Source organism: Coregonus clupeaformis, unplaced genomic scaffold (assembly GCF_020615455.1).
Source record: "Coregonus clupeaformis isolate EN_2021a unplaced genomic scaffold, ASM2061545v1 scaf0219, whole genome shotgun sequence".
In the NCBI taxonomy this organism is placed as follows: Eukaryota; Metazoa; Chordata; class Actinopteri; order Salmoniformes; family Salmonidae; genus Coregonus; species Coregonus clupeaformis.
The window spans coordinates 482,935-502,103 of record NW_025533674.1 but is presented as its reverse complement, the minus strand read 5'-3'; the positions used below and the strand labels follow the sequence as shown (position 1 = coordinate 502,103).

The 19,169-nt window shown below is 47.5% G+C and overlaps 1 protein-coding gene across 1 annotated transcript in view; it reads left to right on the top strand.

The window, feature by feature from the left end:
• The first annotated feature begins 654 nt into the window (after window positions 1-654).
• LOC121555674 (protein CASP) overlaps window positions 655-19,169 on the top strand; it is a 165,514-nt gene continuing 146,999 nt past the window's right edge. Inside the window, exon 1 of the mRNA XM_041869499.2 lies at window positions 655-770. Coding sequence (XP_041725433.2) covers window positions 708-770 — 63 coding nt within the window. The 5' untranslated portion in view covers window positions 655-707. The remainder of the gene's footprint in view (window positions 771-19,169) is intronic.

The following is a 19,169-nucleotide window of genomic DNA, read 5'->3' as shown; positions in this document are numbered from 1 at the left end:
GACGTCGTATGGATGGTGTGACGCAAATTGCGGAGCCTACAGATGCACTCAAGAGGCCAAATTGAGCTCCATACCGCATCGCTGTGCGCCTCTCAAATTTTAACAATGCGGGGGGCTCCACATAGTATGAAAAATGTATGCACTCACTAACTGTAAGTCGCTCTGGATAAGAGCGTCTGCTAAATGACTAAAATGCATTAAAACATGTATAGCTCCGCATTGACATGTTTGGTTGACGGTAGGTGAGGGCGGGAGGTTCTGTATAAACACAAACTCACTTCCTTGACAATTTCCTTCACAACAGCCATGCTCAACAGCTCTTTCTGCTACATGAAGCGCAAGAAAAATGAATGCCCTGACTTCTGCAGAGGTCATATCACCATATATCCTGCACGGCCAATGCAGACGTCAGAATGACCATGTAGCGCCTTTAACCAACAAAGAGTTTGAGTTCACGAGCAATGTAGAAATCCAGTCCACATTTTACCCTATAGAAACGTACCATCTCCCGTTCAATAACCCTACTCCGTGGCACTATTGAATACAGTAGGTTCCCGTTCAATAAAGTCCATTCCGCGCCACTGTTCAATAATAGGGGACTATTCGATAGCTCCGCTCCGTGTTTTCTGCGCTTCCCCTTCCTTTCCACTGAACTCCAAACCTCTCTCTCTCTATCAGCTTCTCATTCCGTCTCAATATGTCTCAAGATGGCGGCCAATGCGGGATCAATGTTTCAATATTGGAAGCACTTTGATTTACAACAACTGCAGGTCAGTCTTTTCTCCCTTTGAGTTACCATTTCAATCTTTAGCTAAGTTCGCTGCGTGGACGATATGTTTTGTGTTTGAAAGGCTTTTCTGTCGGTATTTTGATCCGCTTGTAGTGAGACATAGCTCTTTTCGCATTGATGAAAGTGGCTTTCTAGCTGATCGGAAATTGATCCTCTTTGTTAAATTTCCATCGATCGTCTGGCGCCCTGGCGATGGCGTGGGGGGTAACGTCGTTACGGCATAAATACACAATTCAGGGTTCCGAGCAGACCATAATATCCCTCAGAAATACACGCATGTCAACTTTTTAGCACGAAGTAGTTAGCCAACTAGCTGCTTGTTAGCTTGGTCTGGAGCTTGCGTTTCTTGGTTTTGGGGGAAAAAATGAAGTGCTTCTACGACGCTGTGATCAGTGATGACCGCAGCTAGCTAGCAATCTCCAGCTGTCAGATCAGACACAAACGCTTATACAAGTTTGACGGTAACTTTCTAGCCCAATAGATTTGAACACATTCGCTGTATTTTAGTGATAGGTAGTTAACCTAGCTAATTAGCTAGTTGTTTTGCTAGCTAGTTGCTAACATAGCTAAAGCTAGCTTGTGTTGTTGTCGACTCCCTGGAAGTTGTCGTGTGCGTGGTAACAGTGCCACCCAGGTGGCAGCTTGGTAAACCCTGATTACGCTATTTTTCTCATCTTACATTTTATACTTTTTTTTAACGAACACAAAAACATGAATGTAATACATTGTATCGATATGCCAGACACGTGCTACATTTGGCTTGCTTACTAGCAATCTAACGTTGCGTTATATTTGTGGCATAACATGAATTAGCTGTCAGGAAGGTTGTCAAATAGGTGGGAGGTGGAAATGCATCAAAGTTGGGAGAAGAAAAAAAAAAACGGCCGATTTTATAGTAGGGGAAGCAAAAATTGTGAGAAATATACTTATTACTTTAAATAGGGCTCTAGTCTAAATCTGTGCTTGGTCATATGCAGACTATGACGCACTCATGCTCTATAATCAAGGCTCATCTCCACATTTATCCAAATGTATTTGATCCCTCCTGCTGTTGCCTGTGATTCATCTATAGATGAGAGAAAATATTTCAGTAACTTTAAAAAATGTATTTTCTCCCTCTTTGAAGTGGAGTGTGTAAATTTGTCAGGGATTTGGCTTTTCATAAATTGACTGCCACCGCAGTGTACTGTACAGCCTGGACATGAAATATGCATCGCATAAGTTTGTGATGAGGCCCTGGGTAATTATGGCAAAGGCCTATCAGAACCGATTAGTCAGGACAGTGAATCTGTGTGCGTGCGGAGCGGAGGCCGGCGTGCCTGTCTGGAGGATAGGAACCAGCCAGAGCTGTGAGCTCTATTATTGATGCCATGTTATTTACTCACCCTCCCACTGTGCTGTGTGCTCCTAGAGGACTGCCTTCCAAGGAGAATCTCTGATCATCACGGCCTGTCTGTCTGTACTCAGGCTTGTCAGTCGTTTCCAATCTCGTTAGCTGCCTCCCTCCCTCTCCCTCTCTCCCTCCCTCTCTGACCAGAAACGGGTGCTTACAGGGGTGGATCCTGCTGTGTTACATTGGGTGTCTTTTTAGTTTTTGATCATGAAAATCCTGTAACGGCAGCACAACAGAACAGACATCCATAGCCGTTGCATGTGTTTAGGACTTAAATACCAGACTGCTTGTTCATGGCCATTTAAAACCCCATTTGATCTGTGGCTCTTTTATTCCCTCAATGAGAAACAGCTACTGGACAAAGAGTGCTTTGAGCTGTTAGTCTATCTCTGTCTTACCAGGTTAGTTAGAGCAGTGATCACCGACCGGTCGATCTCTAAGGCATTCCTAGTCGATCACCAAACAGTACTGTAAAAAAAAAAAACGATGATAAAGCCTTGCGTTCCTTTTGGTTTTGTATTTGTTTCAAGCTGTTGGCGGTAGGTGCACTTGATTCAGCAGCCCTAGCGCAGAGAAGGCAAAGTGTTCCCGTTTTGAACCATTTCATGTGTCTGAAGGTAGAACTCCGCCTATTCGGCAGGGCCCGGAGAGCAAATCAAGTGCACCTATAGGACTACCGCTAGCCAATCAGATAGCTCAGATGACCGTGTCTGCACAGTTTCCTTGAGCCGTACACTGTAAAAAGAAGCCTTGAACCACAGCGAAGTTGAAACTGTGAGATTTCAAAACGTTTAAAACCATGACTAGAGAGACTTAAGGAATAAAGCGAAGAGCATCTGTTTTTATAAGTGAGTTCATGTTTACGTTTTTACTCAGCACTGTCAGCACTTTCTATTCAACACTTTTGTAAGCCATAAAATGAGCGTTCTCCCTACTTCCACTCACACTACAACCAGCACTGCAGCTGCAAAGAATGAGTATAGCAAAGGGTTCTGGTAAGCTTGCGTTGTTATTATCAGCGGCTTGGGTCTTTTTTAATATTGAGGATTATTTCACTTTCTCTGGTCATAGGAGTAACAACATGAATTGGTGCATGAGGGAGAAATAATGCAGCGCGACTTGTTTCGCCATCAGCTGGAAGACTGAGTCCCCTTTTCACAGCGGCGGGAGGGAGAGCGGCGGGAGGGAGAGCGGAGGGAGGGAGGGAGGGAGAGCGGCGGGAGGGAGAGCGGAGGGAGGGAGAGCGGCGGGAGGGAGAGCGGCGGGAGGGAGAGCGGAGGAGGGAGAGCGGCGGGAGGGAGAGCGGCGGGAGGGAGAGCGGCGGGAGGGAGAGCGGAGGGAGGGAGAGCGGCGGGAGGGAGAGCGGCGGGAGGGAGAGCGGCGGGAGGGAGAGCGGCGGGAGGGAGAGCGGCGGGAGGGAGAGCGGCGGGAGGGAGAGCGGCGGGAGGGAGAGCGGAGGGAGGGAGAGCGGAGGGAGGGAGCGGCGGGAGGAGAGCGGAGGGAGGGAGAGCGGAGGAGGGAGAGCGGCGGGAGGGAGAGCGGCGGGAGGGAGAGCGGAGGGAGGGAGGGAGGGAGAGCGGCGGGAGGAGAGCGGAGGGAGGGAGAGCGGCGGGAGGGAGAGCGGCGGGAGGGAGAGCGGAGGGAGGGAGAGCGGCGGGAGGGAGAGCGCGGGAGGGAGAGCGGCGGGAGGGAGAGCGGAGGGACGGAGAGCGGCGGGAGGGAGAGCGGCGGGAGGGAGAGCGGAGGGAGGGAGAGCGGCGGGAGGGAGAGCGGCGGGAGGGAGAGCGGAGGGAGGGAGAGCGGCGGGAGGGAGAGCGGCGGGAGGGAGAGCGGAGGGAGGGAGAGCGGAGGGACGGTGAGTCGGGTAAGAGCCTCACCGCTGCTCCCTCCCTCCCCTCAGACTGACCATCAGATGCAGATCAGTCCAGTAAAAAAAAAGAAGCTAATTATTATGTTCACTCAGCTGTGCCTCACAAGTAATACAACACATGATCTATTACCAGTGTGATCATATACCTATAATAAAAAAAATATATCATTTCAAAATGGTCTGAGAAGAACAACATTGGCAGGGCAATTCAAGCAAAGCCAATATGTGGTGATAACGTATTGGACCTATAGCCTGTTGCACAAACCTCATTGTTACAGAACTGCTTTTAATTGGTTAATGTTGCATAGGATTACGTTTTTTTTAGTTAATGTTTAAAAAGAATCTGAGGGGCAGATCTCAGCTTGCATTTTGACTCAAAGTGATCTTTACTCAGAAAAGGTTGGTGACCACTGGGTTCGAGAGTGCTTTGAGCTGTTAGTTTTTCTCTCTGTCTCCCAGGTTTTTAGACTCTAAATGGTAGTGTGACTATGTCTGCAATGCTTTTAGCGAGATCTCACTGGAAAATTGATCAAAGTTGACGGTGACAATGAATAGAGATGGAGAAGGTTTTAACGTTCCTAATCCCAGTCCGTTACAGCTAGGGTGCAGTTTTCCCTGATGTTTTAACAGTGCGGTCGGGCAACATGGATTTATTCCTACCTGAGGTGCCTCAAATATAACCAACATGCAATGATTTCCTTCTACCTTCTTTAAAAGTGTCCAACTCGTAAAATGTGCCTAATTCATATGCAGGGTTCATTCAAACCTGACCCAAACTATAACCTTATTCAGGTGCAGGTCAAGCCCAGCCTCCTAGGAATGATTTTCAAGTGAAGACAAGTTAGTATTAATACAGCTGTAACTGATCGTATGGGCCTACTGTACAGAGGTAGGTGTAGAGAGGCCATGCATCCATGTGCACTGTGGTGATCTGATCGTCCAGACGAAAACTGATCCAGGGACAGTTCTAATGGGTAAGGTTAGATTAGGTGACGGTAAGCAGATCCATGACCTGCATTAAGGGGGGGGCAACCTCCAGCATGAGTGGTTTAAATCTCTCAGCGGCTGGTCTGGTGTTGTCTGCAGGAGTATCAGTGTTAATTTATGAGGTGGAGGTCTGGGGTGGATATTTTTACTCCTCTGTTGCTACACAGAGAGTAGAGGAGACGGGCCACTATGCCTTTACTATATCTCTCTGCCCAGTGACAGACCCTGCCACGCCTGGTGTGTGTGTTCATATCTGTTCCTTTGTTTGTCTGTTTTATTGAATGTTTGTGTTTATGTACGCACACCTCATACAAGATTGAGCAGTTTGTCATCAGCCTTGTGTTACCTTGGGGGGCTTTGTTGTGTTCCGTATAGAACTGAAGATGTTTAGGAGTTAGTTGGCTTTGCTGTGTTGCCATGCCGACTTCATTATCCTCATCTAGCTAAATATAGAGCTATCCTCAGTGCAGAAACTCAAGCTGAAATATATGCCTAGTCTTGCTTCTAGCGTGAGCATCACCCCACACAGTCCCCCCCCTACCTAACCCACTGACTCCCTGGCTGGCTGACGGAACTATGCCTGGACCCAGTAACCTCTCAGACGTGTCTGAGAAGAGGATCGCCAGCTACTGTAAAGTAGCCCAGTGTAATATGGAGGCATGATGGGAAATAGGAGCCTTATTCCTTGCACTGCCTTTACTACTCCTGTTTCTGGAGACACCTGGAGATGGTTTAGAAAGAAATGAAGGATATGGAATCGCTATGGGAAGTCAGAACAATGGGAGGGGACAGAGATCATCCCCTCTCCCCCTCTCCCCCTCTCCCCCTCTCCTCCTCTCCTCCTCTCCTCCTCTCCCCCTCTCCCCCTCTCCTCCTCTCCCCCTCTCCCCCTCTCCTCCTCTCCTCCCTCTCCCCCTCTCCCCCTCTCCCCCTCTCCCCCTCTCCCCCTCTCCTCCTCTCCCCCCTCTCCCCCTCTCCCCCTCTCCCCCTCTCCTCCTCTCATTCTGTCATTCTGTCTGTTTCCTAGCCTATGATGACCCACGGATCTAAAAAGGTTCAGTCCTCAGACGTTATCTATAGACGACCCCAGGAGACTTGGGTATCTCTGTCTGGCATTATAGACTACAGGTATTGAATTCTGATATCGGTGCTTGGTTGAAAGTCCAGGGATTGAATTCTGATATCGGTGCTTGGTTGAAAGTCCAGGGGATTGAATTCTACAGCCGTCTGTAAATAGTTCACACCACTGTGACTTATGATGTGTCCATCAGGGCTTGAGACTGGATCAATAACTGGCATTTAAACACATCACACCTCTCTCTGCTTATCTCTCCCCTTCATACTATATCTCCCCTTCATACTATATCTCCCCCCCTTCATACTATATCTCCCCCCCTTCATACTATATCTCCCCCCCTTCATACTATATCTCCCCCCCTTCATACTATATCTCCCCCCCTTCATACTATATCTCCCCCCCTTCATACTATATCTCTTCCTTCTCTCACCATAATACTATATCTCTCCTCACTCTTCCTTTCAGGCTTCCTCTCTCTCCATAATACTCTCTTCCTCTCAGGCTCCATCTCTCCTCTCTCTCCATCTCTCCTCTCTTCCTCTCAGGCTCCATCTCTCCTCTCTCTCCATCTCTCCTCTCTTCCTCTCAGGCTCCTTCTCTCCTCTCTCCATAAAGCTCTCTCCTTCTCTTTTCCACTCCACCAGGACCCTGAGGAGTTCATTTCTGTCTCCAGCAGGACCCTGAGGAGTTCAGTCCTGTCTTAAATCAGGACCCTGAGGAGTTCAGTCCTGTCTTCAATCAGGACCCTGAGGAGTTCAGTTCTGTCTTAAATCAGGACCCTGAGGAGTTCAGTCCTGTCTTAAATCAGGACCCTGAGGAGTTCAGTCCTGTCTTAAATCAGGACCCTGAGGAGTTCAGTCCTGTCTTAAATCAGGACCCTGAGGAGTTCAGTTCTGTCTTAAATCAGGACCCTGAGGAGTTCTGTTCTGTCTCCACCAGGACCCTGAGGAGTTCTGTTCTGTCTTAAATCAGGACCCTGAGGAGTTCAGTTCTGTCTTAAATCAGGACCCTGAGGAGTTCTGTTCTGTCTCCACCAGGACCCTGAGGAGTTCTGTTCTGTCTCCACCAGGACCCTGAGGAGTTCAGTCCTGTCTTAAATCAGGACCCTGAGGAGTTCAGTCCTGTCTTAAATCAGGACCCTGAGGAGTTCAGTCCTGTCTTAAATCAGGACCCTGAGGAGTTCAGTCCTGTCTTAAATCAGGACCCTGAGGAGTTCAGTCCTGTCTTAAATCAGGACCCTGAGGAGTTCAGTCCTGTCTTAAATCAGGACCCTGAGGAGTTCAGTCCTGTCTTAAATCAGGACCCTGAGGAGTTCAGTCCTGTCTTGAATCAGGACCCTGAGGAGTTCAGTCCTGTCTTAAATCAGGACCCTGAGGAGTTCTGTTCTGTCTTAAATCAGGACCCTGAGGAGTTCTGTTCTGTCTCCACCAGGACCCTGAGGAGTTCTGTTCTGTCTTAAATCAGGACCCTGAGGAGTTCTGTTCTGTCTTAAATCAGGACCCTGAGGAGTTCTGTTCTGTCTTGAATCAGGACCCTGAGGAGTTCTGTTCTGTCTTAAATCAGGACCCTGAGGAGTTCTGTTCTGTCTTAAATCAGGACCCTGAGGAGTTCTGTTCTGTCTCCACCAGGACCCTGAGGAGTTCAGTTCTGTCTTAAATCAGGGGCCAATCTGTTCAGCAGTCAGGTTTTATTGATTTGATTTTAAAGGGGGTGTTCTCTGTGTGTCCAGTCCACAGGGGCTCTAAATGTTTCATAGGTTCAGGGAGATCATTATTTAGGTGTCTTAGTTGTATGTCATGTTCAATTAGAGAAGGCTCTGTGTGTTTCTCCTCACCCTCATGTAGCGTTTTTCCATTTTACAAGGACCATTTTAGGTTCCTATTTTTACAGGAGATGTGGATATTTTCATCCCTCACCTTGCTGTTGGTCTTGGGCTCAGCTCCATTTTGACAAGGGTAAAAAACGGTGCTAGAGTCGGGGCTGCTGTGGTCCAGCTGCTGCCGCCAACCCAGACAGGGTTACTGGCTGCCTCTGCCAGGTCTCTAAAAATAACACGCACACAGACCACTGGGCTCAGCAGAAAACCTGCTCCAACTATGATGATTCAACTGCCTGTACACGCAGGTGTGTGTGTGCGCGCGCTTGGGTTTTTAAACCATTTCAACTGCGTTTTTATATTGCTTACAATGAAAAAGCAAGGTATTTTTTGCAAAAAAAACAATGCATGGCCATTTATATTTCTAATGTTTTATCATAGAAAAAAATTTAGCCAGCTACATCTCCTAATGTTTTGCTTGAAGTTAATCTTGAAGTAACTAAGAGAAGTATCTAGACATCAGTCAGAGAGCTGTCTGCAGATAGAATGCTGATCATGAATTCTCATCCCAGTGGAGAAGTGCAACTGAAGCACAACATTAGTCTGATGCCGAGCAGATATTACAATAAGAAGCATTTTAGATCTGCGTTTACAAAACGCAGAAAGATATTTCTTATGTGTTTTCTTTGTTATTTTTTTTGCGTGAAAAACGCAGAATTCTGTGTTAACGCGACCCATGGTGTGTGTGTTTTAGGTTGTGTGTGTGGTGTGCCTAGCTTGCATACTGATATGTACAGTTGAAGTCGGAAGTTTACATACACTTAGGTTGGAGTCATTAAAACTCGTTTTTTCAACCACTCCACACATTTCTTTAACAAACTATAGTTTTGGCAAGTCGGTTAGGACATCTACTTTGTGCATGACACAAGTAATTTTTCCAACGATTGTTTACAGACAGATTATTTCATTTATAATTCACTGTATCACAATTCCAGTGGGTCAGAAGTTTACATACACTAAGTTGACTGTGCCTTTAAACAGCTTGGAAAATTCCAGAAAATGTCATGGCTTTAGAAGCTTCTGACATCATTTGAGTCAATTGGAGGTGTACCTGTGGATGTATTTCAAGGCCTACCTTCAAACTCAGTGCCTCTTTGCTTGACATCATGGGAAAATCTAAAGAAATCAGCCAAGACCTCAGAAAAAAAATCAGCCAAGACCTCCACAAGTCTGGTTCATCCTTGGGAGCAAATTCCAAATGCCTGAAGGTACCATGTTCATCTGTACAAACCATAGTAAGCAAGTATAAACACCATGGGACCACGCAGCCGTCATACCGCTCAGGAAGGAGATGCGTTCTGTCTCCTAGAGATGAACGTACTTTGGTGCGAAAAGTGCAAATCAATCCCAGAACAACAGCAAAGGACCTTATGAAGATGCTGGCGGAAACAGATACAAAAGTATTTATATCCACAGTAAAACGAGTCCTATATCGACATAACCTGAAAGGCCGCTCAGCAAGGAAGAAGCCACTGCTCCAAAACCGCCATAAAAAAGCCAGACTACGGTTTGCAACTGCACATGGGGACAAATATCGTACTTTTTGGAGAAATGTCCTCTGGTTTGATGAAACAAAAATAGAACTGTTTGGCCATTATGACGATCGTTATGTTTGGAGGAAAAAGGGAGTAATTGCAAGCCGAAGAACACCATCCCAACCGTGAAGCACGGGGGTGGCAGCATCATGCTGTGGGGGTGCTTTGCTGCAGGAGGGACTGGTGCACTTCATAAAATAGATGGCATCATGAGGAAGGAAAATTATGTGGATATATTGAAGCAACATGTCAAGACATCAGTCAGGAAGTTAAAGCTTGGTCGCAAATGGGTCTTCCAAATGGACAATGACCCCAAGCATACTTCCAAAGTTGTGGCAAAATGGCTTAAGGACAACAAAGTCAAGGTATTGGAGTGGCCATCACAAAGCCCTGACCTCAATCCTATAGAAAATTTGTGGGAAGAACTTAAAAAGCATGTGCGAGCAAGGAGGCCTACAAACCTGACTCAGTTACACCAGCTCTGTAAGGAGGAATGGGCCAAAATTCACCCAACTTATTGTGGGAAGCTTGTGGAAGGCTACCCAAAACATTTGACCCAAGTTAAACAATTTAAAGGCAATGCTACCAAATACTAATTGAGTGTATGTAAACTTCTGTCCCACTGGGAATGTGATTAAATAAATAAAAGCTGAAATAAATCATTCTCTCTACTATTATTCTGACATTTCACATTCTTAAAATAAAGTGGTGAGCCTAACTGACCTAAGACAGGGAGGTTTTACTAGGATTAAATGTCAGGAATTGTGAAAAACTGAGTTTAAATGTATTTGGGAAAGGTGTATGTAAACTTCTGACTTCAATTGTATTTGTCCCTTGACAGTTATGCTAAAGTATCCAAACCGACCCTGTCATGGCTGTGCTAGAAGAACATCTTGAAATTCCGGTTAGGGAGGGAGATATTAATCATAATTTGAACCGCTTCACCTGACACTATTAACTTCCCACTTTTGGACTAACCACTTTAATAATGCTGTCCATGCAAAGTGAACAGGCAGTCAGTTTAAAGTGTTGAGGCCTAAACCTCTGTTGCCCCTCTCACTTAATGCGTAGCACACAGATGTAGCCAAATAAAATACATTTAGCCTGCCTAATTTAGGCCTAATTTTGTACGCTGTTACTGGCTTTGCTCTCTGGTTGTCTAAAGGTAATCTACGGTGTCGGTTCAATTTCAACGGTTGTTTTACTAATCTTTTTGCCCCAGCTGGTGCTTTGACCTTTTGAACTCAGCAGCTGTTACACTTGAACTGGGGTCAGAGGCTGTTTGACCCGTTGGCCCAGTGTCTCACTAGCCTGACCTTTTAGAGCAAACGGATGATGGCCTTGCCGTCTGCCCAGTCTCATTGATTTTTGGCTTTGAACTTGAACTCCTGTAATAATAGGCTAGTTTAGTGTATAGTGCCAACTGTAAAGTTTGGTGGAGGAGGAATAATGGTTTGGGGCTGTGTCACGAGAATTCTATCTCTAATACTCAAACTTTGAATAATCCCCAGAGAATGTAAGACTCTAGTTAAGAATGAATTAAACAAATTCTCCAGTCGGAAAGGGATCAGCCATTTTATTTCAGAGAGTCCTCTGGCGCTAAAAACACACACACACTTTTTATATGCCTTCACACAAAGGAACTTTGCTCCGCCCACCTTTAGGCGGCCTGTGACTTTCCACAGTATGGAATGGTTAAGTTTGACAGTTTCTAGGTTTCCTTTCTCCTGGAATGTTTGTCTCAGCAGTTTCTAGGTCCCCTTACTATGGAATGCTCGTCTCCAACAGTTTCTAACATATTCCCTGTTAGTGGTTCTATTGTCTTATAACTCTAACACAGTTTACACATTTATACAGTATCGGGGTGGAACATTTTAGTCATTAAAATAAACATACAAATTAATCTATCAGGCTGTTTTTCATGGTTCGGGCTAGGCCCTTTAGTTCCAGTGATGGGAAATGTTAATGCTACATCGGGTGGAAGAACTTGACTGGCCTGCACAGAGCCCTGACCTCAACCCCATCGAACACCTTTGGGATGAATTGGAACGCCGACTACGAGCCAGGCCTAATTGCCCAACATCATTGCCCGCCCTCACTAATGCTCTTGTGGCTGAATGGAAGCAAGTCCCCGTAGCAATGTTCCAACATCTAGTGGAAAGCCTTCCCAGAAGAGTGGAGGCTGTTATAGCAGCAAAGGGGGGACCAACTTCATCTTCCCAGGAGAGTGGAGGCTGTTATAGCAGCAAAGGGGGGACCAACTTCATCTTCCCAGGAGAGTGGAGGCTGTTATAGCAGCAAAGGGGGGACCAACTTCATCTTCCCAGGAGAGTGGAGGCTGTTATAGCAGCAAAAGGGGGAACCAACCCCATATTAATGCCCATGATTTTGGAATTAGATGTTTGACTAGCAGGTGTCCACATACATATTATTATTATTTTTTAATTTTTTTACATTTTAGTGGTTCAGGAGACACTCTTATCCAGTGGTGAACACACACGTTTTCACCACTGAGAATGTCAGGGATGGGTGACTGGCTAGATGCTACGTGCAGATAAACATTCAAGTTTGTGTGCGTTTTTCTAACACTTGAGCAAGGTACATCTCTTGTATGTGGAGAGTCTCGTCTCCAGCGCTCAAAAGTTGTGTGGTCTTTTCATACCAGGGTCTTGCTGAGTGAATGGCTTTATGTGGGACTACACACCTGGATTTGCCTCAGTCCACCTGTGAATTGTGTCCATTTCAGTAAAGAGGCACCAGTAGCATCATTGGTTCATGCTGTCAATGCGATAAGTCCTTTCAGAAGGGAAGCAGGGTAAGCATACGGAGGGTGGGAGGACCAGGCAGCTCAGGGGACTGTTGGCTGACCCCGAGTTTAGCCTCACGTGTTTATTAATAGAGCTGCAGCTGAACCTCCATCCAGGGTCACTGATTAACTCCAGATGCTGGGAGAGGAGGCCAGTCAGAATGAGAGAGTGAAGGACAACAGGATCAACAGGTGAAAGGTGAATTGAGAGGTCTGGTGTGTTTCTCTGGACCCTAGTCCTACTGTAGTCCTATATGTGTGTCTGGTGTGTTTCTCTGGACCCTAGTCTTACTGTAGTCCTATATGTGTGTCTGGTGTGTTTCTCTGGACCCTAGTCTTACTGTAGTCCTATATGTGTGTCTGTTGTGTTTCTCTGGACCCTAGTCCTACTGTAGTCCTGTATGTGTGTCTGTTGTGTTTCTCTGGACCCTAGTCCTACTGTAGTCCTGTATGTGTGTCTGTTGTGTTTCTCTGGACCCTAGTCCTACTGTAGTCCTGTATGTGTGTCTGTTGTGTTTCTCTGGAACCTAGTCCTACTGTAGTCCTATATGTGTGTCTGGTGTGTTTCTCTGGACCCTAGTCTTACTGTAGTCCTATATGTGTGTCTGGTGTGTTTCTCTGGACCCTAGTCTTACTGTAGTCCTGTATGTGTGTCTGTTGTGTTTCTCTGGACCCTAGTCCTACTGTAGTCCTGTATGTGTGTCTGGTGTGTTTCTCTGGACCCTAGTCTTACTGTAGTCCTATATGTGTGTCTGGTGTGTTTCTCTGGACCCTAGTCCTACTGTAGTCCTGTATGTGTGTCTGTTGTGTTTCTCTGGACCCTAGTCCTACTGTAGTCCTATATGTGTGTCTGGTGTGTTTCTCTGGACCCTAGTCTTACTGTAGTCCTATATGTGTGTCTGGTGTGTTTCTCTGGACCCTAGTCTTACTGTAGTCCTATATGTGTGTCTGGTGTGTTTCTCTGGACCCTAGTCTTACTGTAGTCCTATATGTGTGTCTGGTGTGTTTCTCTGGACCCTAGTCTTACTGTAGTCCTGTATGTGTGTCTGTTGTGTTTCTCTGGACCCTAGTCCTACTGTAGTCCTATATGTGTGTCTGTGAGAGTCTTTTAGTGTGTGCTTTGTTTTTCACCCTCTGACCCTTTTGTGAAATGGCAGTAAAACAGACAATATCACTATGGAAACAGTAATAGCAGTCCATAAAACACAGTGTAAACTCCGAAATAAACCAAACAGACAGCAGTAGGACTGACTGTCTGTCTGCCATTAAACTAGTTCCATTCCAGACTGGAGGAATGCCCACAAGAAATCTCTACATCTCCAACTCAAGTTAATGGGGAAGTTTGGAACAATTTTAGACAAATTCCAGCCCATTTCAAAGACAAATTTCCACGCGACAGCAGATGGAATCGAATGCTAACTAAATGAAAACCAATTCAATGCTAACTGAATGAATGTGTGCAGTTCCATTGTCAGGGTTCTGAGAGTCAGCATGCAGACTAGCTGTTGAACATGGGTCTGTCTCTGGGTCTGTCACAGTGAGATGAGCAGTGTTGTGGGTGGCCAAACGCAGTAGAGGGGGGTTGTTGGTTGAGTTCCTGCCCGACTAGATGAGCGGGCGTTGCATTGAATCAACCAATGGTTGCATGCCATGTCTATGTCATATGATATGATTAGCTAATATCAGGGCCTAAAATTAACTTTTTAGTATACCAGCCACTGTGGCAGGTAGATCAAAAAAATAAAAAATACCACCCTATATATATATATATATATATCAGCCACTCAAATCTTTTAGCAGCCAATATTTATTTTCTTCAGAATTACACAAAGAAACTGAAAAAGAATGGATGAGCATGTTTAGTAATGTTTCTAAAACAAGACATGTATTACTAGTAAGAAGTAATGTGGTATATTGCTCGATTTTTTTTATTTCATATTCTGTGACTTGTCTTCAGAGACAAATGTTCAGCTGCCCCTTCAAGGTTACCTTGGTAACAGGGCGACTGACTTGTCACTTGTGCCTGTGAGAATCTGACTAGTAGAATCCGAAGATGTCTCTTTTTGCTAGTAGTGGAAGCAAACTCAAACATTGGAAAACAACCTAACTTGTGAACAAAACAATGTAAATAGCCAAGAAACACGAGGACAAAGTCTCACTTTAGTAGTTTTTCGAGCAAATTAGGCCAACTTTTTTATGCCTTTTGCACATTGCTTCTAAGAACAAATCTTTCAGCCCTTCACTCATAGTGATCACAGCCCCCCAGACAGGCAGTGTTGCTGCGCGAGGTGGGATAGCTATAAAGTTAGCATTCAGATTTCTTTGTGCATTACCAGACATGAAACAAAACAGCAGAAATACTTTGAAAACAACTACTGCAGCATTTATTTACAACTTGCACTTGTGCCCATACTTGACTTGACTATTATTTATGAAATGCTGGCACTGTAGAACCCTGAGTGTGACCACCCGCCAACGAGGCTGGTGATTTAGACATGCTTACCCGCCAACGCCAAAATCTACCCGCATTTGGCGGGTGTTAATTTTAGACCCTGGCTGATATGTTAAATACCCTTTATGAGAACACCTCTATATCCTGCCTTCTGTAAACAAACTTCATCTATTGATCATTGTGTGACTGACTACACCTCCATTTGTGCAGGCTATGTTTAGGGTGTTATTCTCTCATCTGAGCTAGGTTTATGTTTTGCTCTAATCCTACCCAGTGATGAGAGTTTTATGATTGGGGTTAGTCTATTAATACTCTATCAGAACTACAGGGGACCCAGATTTACACTTTAGGGTCAACTTGATCCCAGTGTGCCCTGCTCCTCATCTGGAGCTGATTAATCCCCATAGCTCCCTCTCCCTGCTCCTCATCTGGAGCTGATTAATCCCCATAGCTCCCTCTCCCTGCTCCTCATCTGGAGCTGATAAATCCCCATAGCTCCCTCTCCCTGCTCCTCATCTGGAGCTGATTAATCCCCATAGCTCCCTCTCCCTGCTCCTCATCTGGAGCTGATTAATCCCCATAGCTCCCTCTCCCTGCTCCTCATCTGGAGCTGATTAATCCCCATAGCTCCCTCTCCCTGCTCCTCATCTGGAGCTGATTAATCCCCATAGCTCCCTCTCCCTGCTCCTCATCTGGAGCTGATTAATCCCCATAGCGCCCTCTCCCTGCTCCTCATCTGGAGCTGATTAATCCCCATAGCTCCCTCTCCCTGCTCCTCATCTGGAGCTGATTAATCCCCATAGCTCCCTCTCCCTGCTCCTCATCTGGAGCTGATTAATCCCCCATAGCTCCCTCTCCCTGCTCCTCATCTGGAGCTGATTAATCCCCATAGCTCCCTCTCCCTGCTCCTCATCTGGAGCTGATTAATCCCCATAGCTCCCTCTCCCTGCTCCTCATCTGGAGCTGATTAATCCCCATAGCTCCCTCTACCTGCTCCTCATCTGGAGCTGATTAATCCCCATAGCTCCCTCTCCCTGCTCCTCATCTGGAGCTGATTAATCCCCATAGCGCCCTCTCCCTGCTCCTCATCTGGAGCTGATTAATCCCCATAGCTCCCTCTCCCTGCTCCTCATCTGGAGCTGATTAATCCCCATAGCTCCCTCTCCCTGCTCCTCATCTGGAGCTGATTAATCCCCATAGCGCCCTCTCCCTGCTCCTCATCTGGAGCTGATTAATCCCCATAGCGCCCTCTCCCTGCTCCTCATCTGGAGCTGATTAATCCCCATAGCTCCCTCTCCCTGCTCCTCATCTGGAGCTGATTAATCCCCATAGCTCCCTCTCCCTGCTCCTCATCTGGAGCTGATTAATCCCCATAGCTCCCTCTCCCTGCTCCTCATCTGGAGCTGATTAATCCCCATAGCTCCCTCTCCCTGCTCCTCATCTGGAGCTGATTAATCCCCATAGCTCCCTCTCCCTGCTCCTCATCTGGAGCTGATTAATCCCCATAGCTCCCTCTCCCTGCTCCTCATCTGGAGCTGATTAATCCCCATAGCTCCCTCTCCCTGCTCCTCATCTGGAGCTGATTAATCCCCATAGCTCCCTCTCCCTGCTCCTCATCTGGAGCTGATTAATCCCCATAGCTCCCTCTCCCTGCTCCTCATCTGGAGCTGATTAATCCCCATAGCGCCCTCTCCCTGCTCCTCATCTGGAGCTGATTAATCCCCATAGCTCCCTCTCCCTGCTCCTCATCTGGAGCTGATTAATCCCCATAGCTCCCTCTCCCTGCTCCTCATCTGGAGCTGATTAATCCCCATAGCTCCCTCTCCCTGCTCCTCATCTGGAGCTGATTAATCCCCCATAGCTCCCTCTCCCTGCTCCTCATCTGGAGCTGATTAATCCCCATAGCTCCCTCTCCCTGCTCCTCATCTGGAGCTGATTAATCCCCCATAGCTCCCTCTCCCTGCTCCTCATCTGGAGCTGATTAATCCCCATAGCTCCCTCTCCCTGCTCCTCATCTGGAGCTGATTAATCCCCATAGCTCCCTCTCCCTGCTCCTCATCTGGAGCTGATTAATCCCCATAGCTCCCTCTCCCTGCTCCTCATCTGGAGCTGATTAATCCCCATAGCTCCCTCTCCCCTGCTCCTCATCTGGAGCTGATTAATCCCCATAGCTCCCTCTCCCTGCTCCTCATCTGGAGCTGATTAATCCCCATAGCGCCCTCTCCCTGCTCCTCATCTGGAGCTGATTAATCCCCATAGCGCCCTCTCCCTGCTCCTCATCTGGAGCTGATTAATCCCCCATAGCTCCCTCTCCCTGCTCCTCATCTGGAGCTGATTAATCCCCATAGCTCCCTCTCCCTGCTCCTCATCTGGAGCGGATAAATCCCCATAGCTCCCTCTCCCGGAGCTGATTAATCCCCATAGCTCCCTCTCCCTGCTCCTCATCTGGAGCTGATTAATCCCCATAGCTCCCTCTCCCTGCTCCTCATCTGGAGCTGATTAATCCCCATAGCGCCCTCTCCCTGCTCCTCATCTGGAGCTGATTAATCCCCCATAGCTCCCTCTCCTGCTCCTCATCTGGAGCTGATTAATCCCCCATAGCTCCCCTCTCTGCTCCTCATCTGGAGCTGATTAATCCCCCATAGCTCCCCTCCCTGCTCCTCATCTGGAGCTGATTAATCCCCATATCTCCCTCTCCCTGCTCCTCATCTGGAGCTGATTAATCCCCATAGCTCCCTCTCCCTGCTTCTCATCTGGAGCTGATTAATCCCCATAGCTCCCTCTCCCTGCTCCTCATCTGGAGCTGATTAATCCCCATAGCTCCCTCTCCTGCTCCTCATCTGGAGCTGATTAATCCCCATAGCTCCCTCTCCCTGCTCCTCATCTGGAGCTGATTAATCCCCATAGCTCCCTCTCCTGCTCCTCATCTGGAGCTGATTAATCCCCATAGCTCCCTCTCCCTGCTCCTCATCTGGAGCTGATTAATCCCCATAGCTCCCTCTCCCTGCTCCTCATCTGGAGCTGATTAATCCCCCATAGCTCCCCTCTCCCTGCTCCTCATCTGGAGCTGATTAATCCCCCATAGCTCCCTCTCCCTGCTCCTCATCTGGAGCTGATTAATCCCCATAGCTCCCTCTCCCTGCTCCTCATCTGGAGCTGATTAATCCCCATAGCTCCCTCTCCCTGCTCCTCATCTGGAGCTGATTAATCCCCATAGCTCCCTCTCCCTGCTCCTCATCTGGAGCTGATAAATCCCCATAGCTCCCTCTCCCTGCTCCTCATCTGGAGCTGATTAATCCCCATAGCTCCCTCTCCCTGCTCCTCATCTGGAGCTGATTAATCCCCATAGCTCCCTCTCCCTGCTCCTCATCTGGAGCTGATTAATCCCCATAGCTCCCTCTCCCTGCTCCTCATCTGGAGCTGATTAATCCCCATAGCTCCCTCTCCCTGCTCCTCATCTGGAGCTGATTAATCCCCATAGCTCCCTCTCCCTGCTCCTCATCTGGAGCTGATTAATCCCCATAGCTCCCTCTCCCTGCTCCTCATCTGGAGCTGATTAATCCCCATAGCTCCCTCTCCCTGCTCCTCATCTGGAGCTGATTAATCCCCATAGCTCCCCTCTCCCTGCTCCTCATCTGGAGCTGATTAATCCCCCATAGCTCCCTCTCCCTGCTCCTCATCTGGAGCTGATTAATCCCCATAGCTCCCTCTCCCTGCTCCTCATCTGGAGCTGATTAATCCCCATAGCTCCCTCTCCCTGCTCCTCATCTGGAGCTGATTAATCCCCATAGCTCCCTCTCCCTGCTCCTCATCTGGAGCTGATTAATCCCCATAGCTCCCCTCTCCCTGCTCTCATCTGGAGCTGATTAATCCCCATAGCTCCCTCTCCCTGCTCCTCATCTGGAGCTGATTAATCCCCATAGCTCCCCTCTCCCTGCTCCTCATCTGGAGCTGATTAATCCCCATAGCTCCCTCTCCCTGCTCCTCATCTGGAGCTGATTAATCCCCATAGCTCCCTCTCCCTGCTCCTCATCTGGAGCTGATTAATCCCCATAGCTCCCTCTCCCTGCTCCTCATCTGGAGCTGATTAATCCCCATAGCTCCCTCTCCCTGCTCCTCATCTGGAGCTGATTAATCCCCATAGCTCCCTCTCCCTGCTCCTCATCTGGAGCTGATTAATCCCCATAGCTCCCTCTCCCTGCTCCTCATCTGGAGCTGATTAATCCCCATAGCTCCCTCTCCCTGCTCCTCATCTGGAGCTGATTAATCCCCATAGCTCCCTCTCCCTGCTCCTCATCTGGAGCTGATTAATCCCCATAGCTCCTCTCCCTGCTCCTCATCTGGAGCTGATTAATCCCCCATAGCTCCCTCTCCCTGCTCCT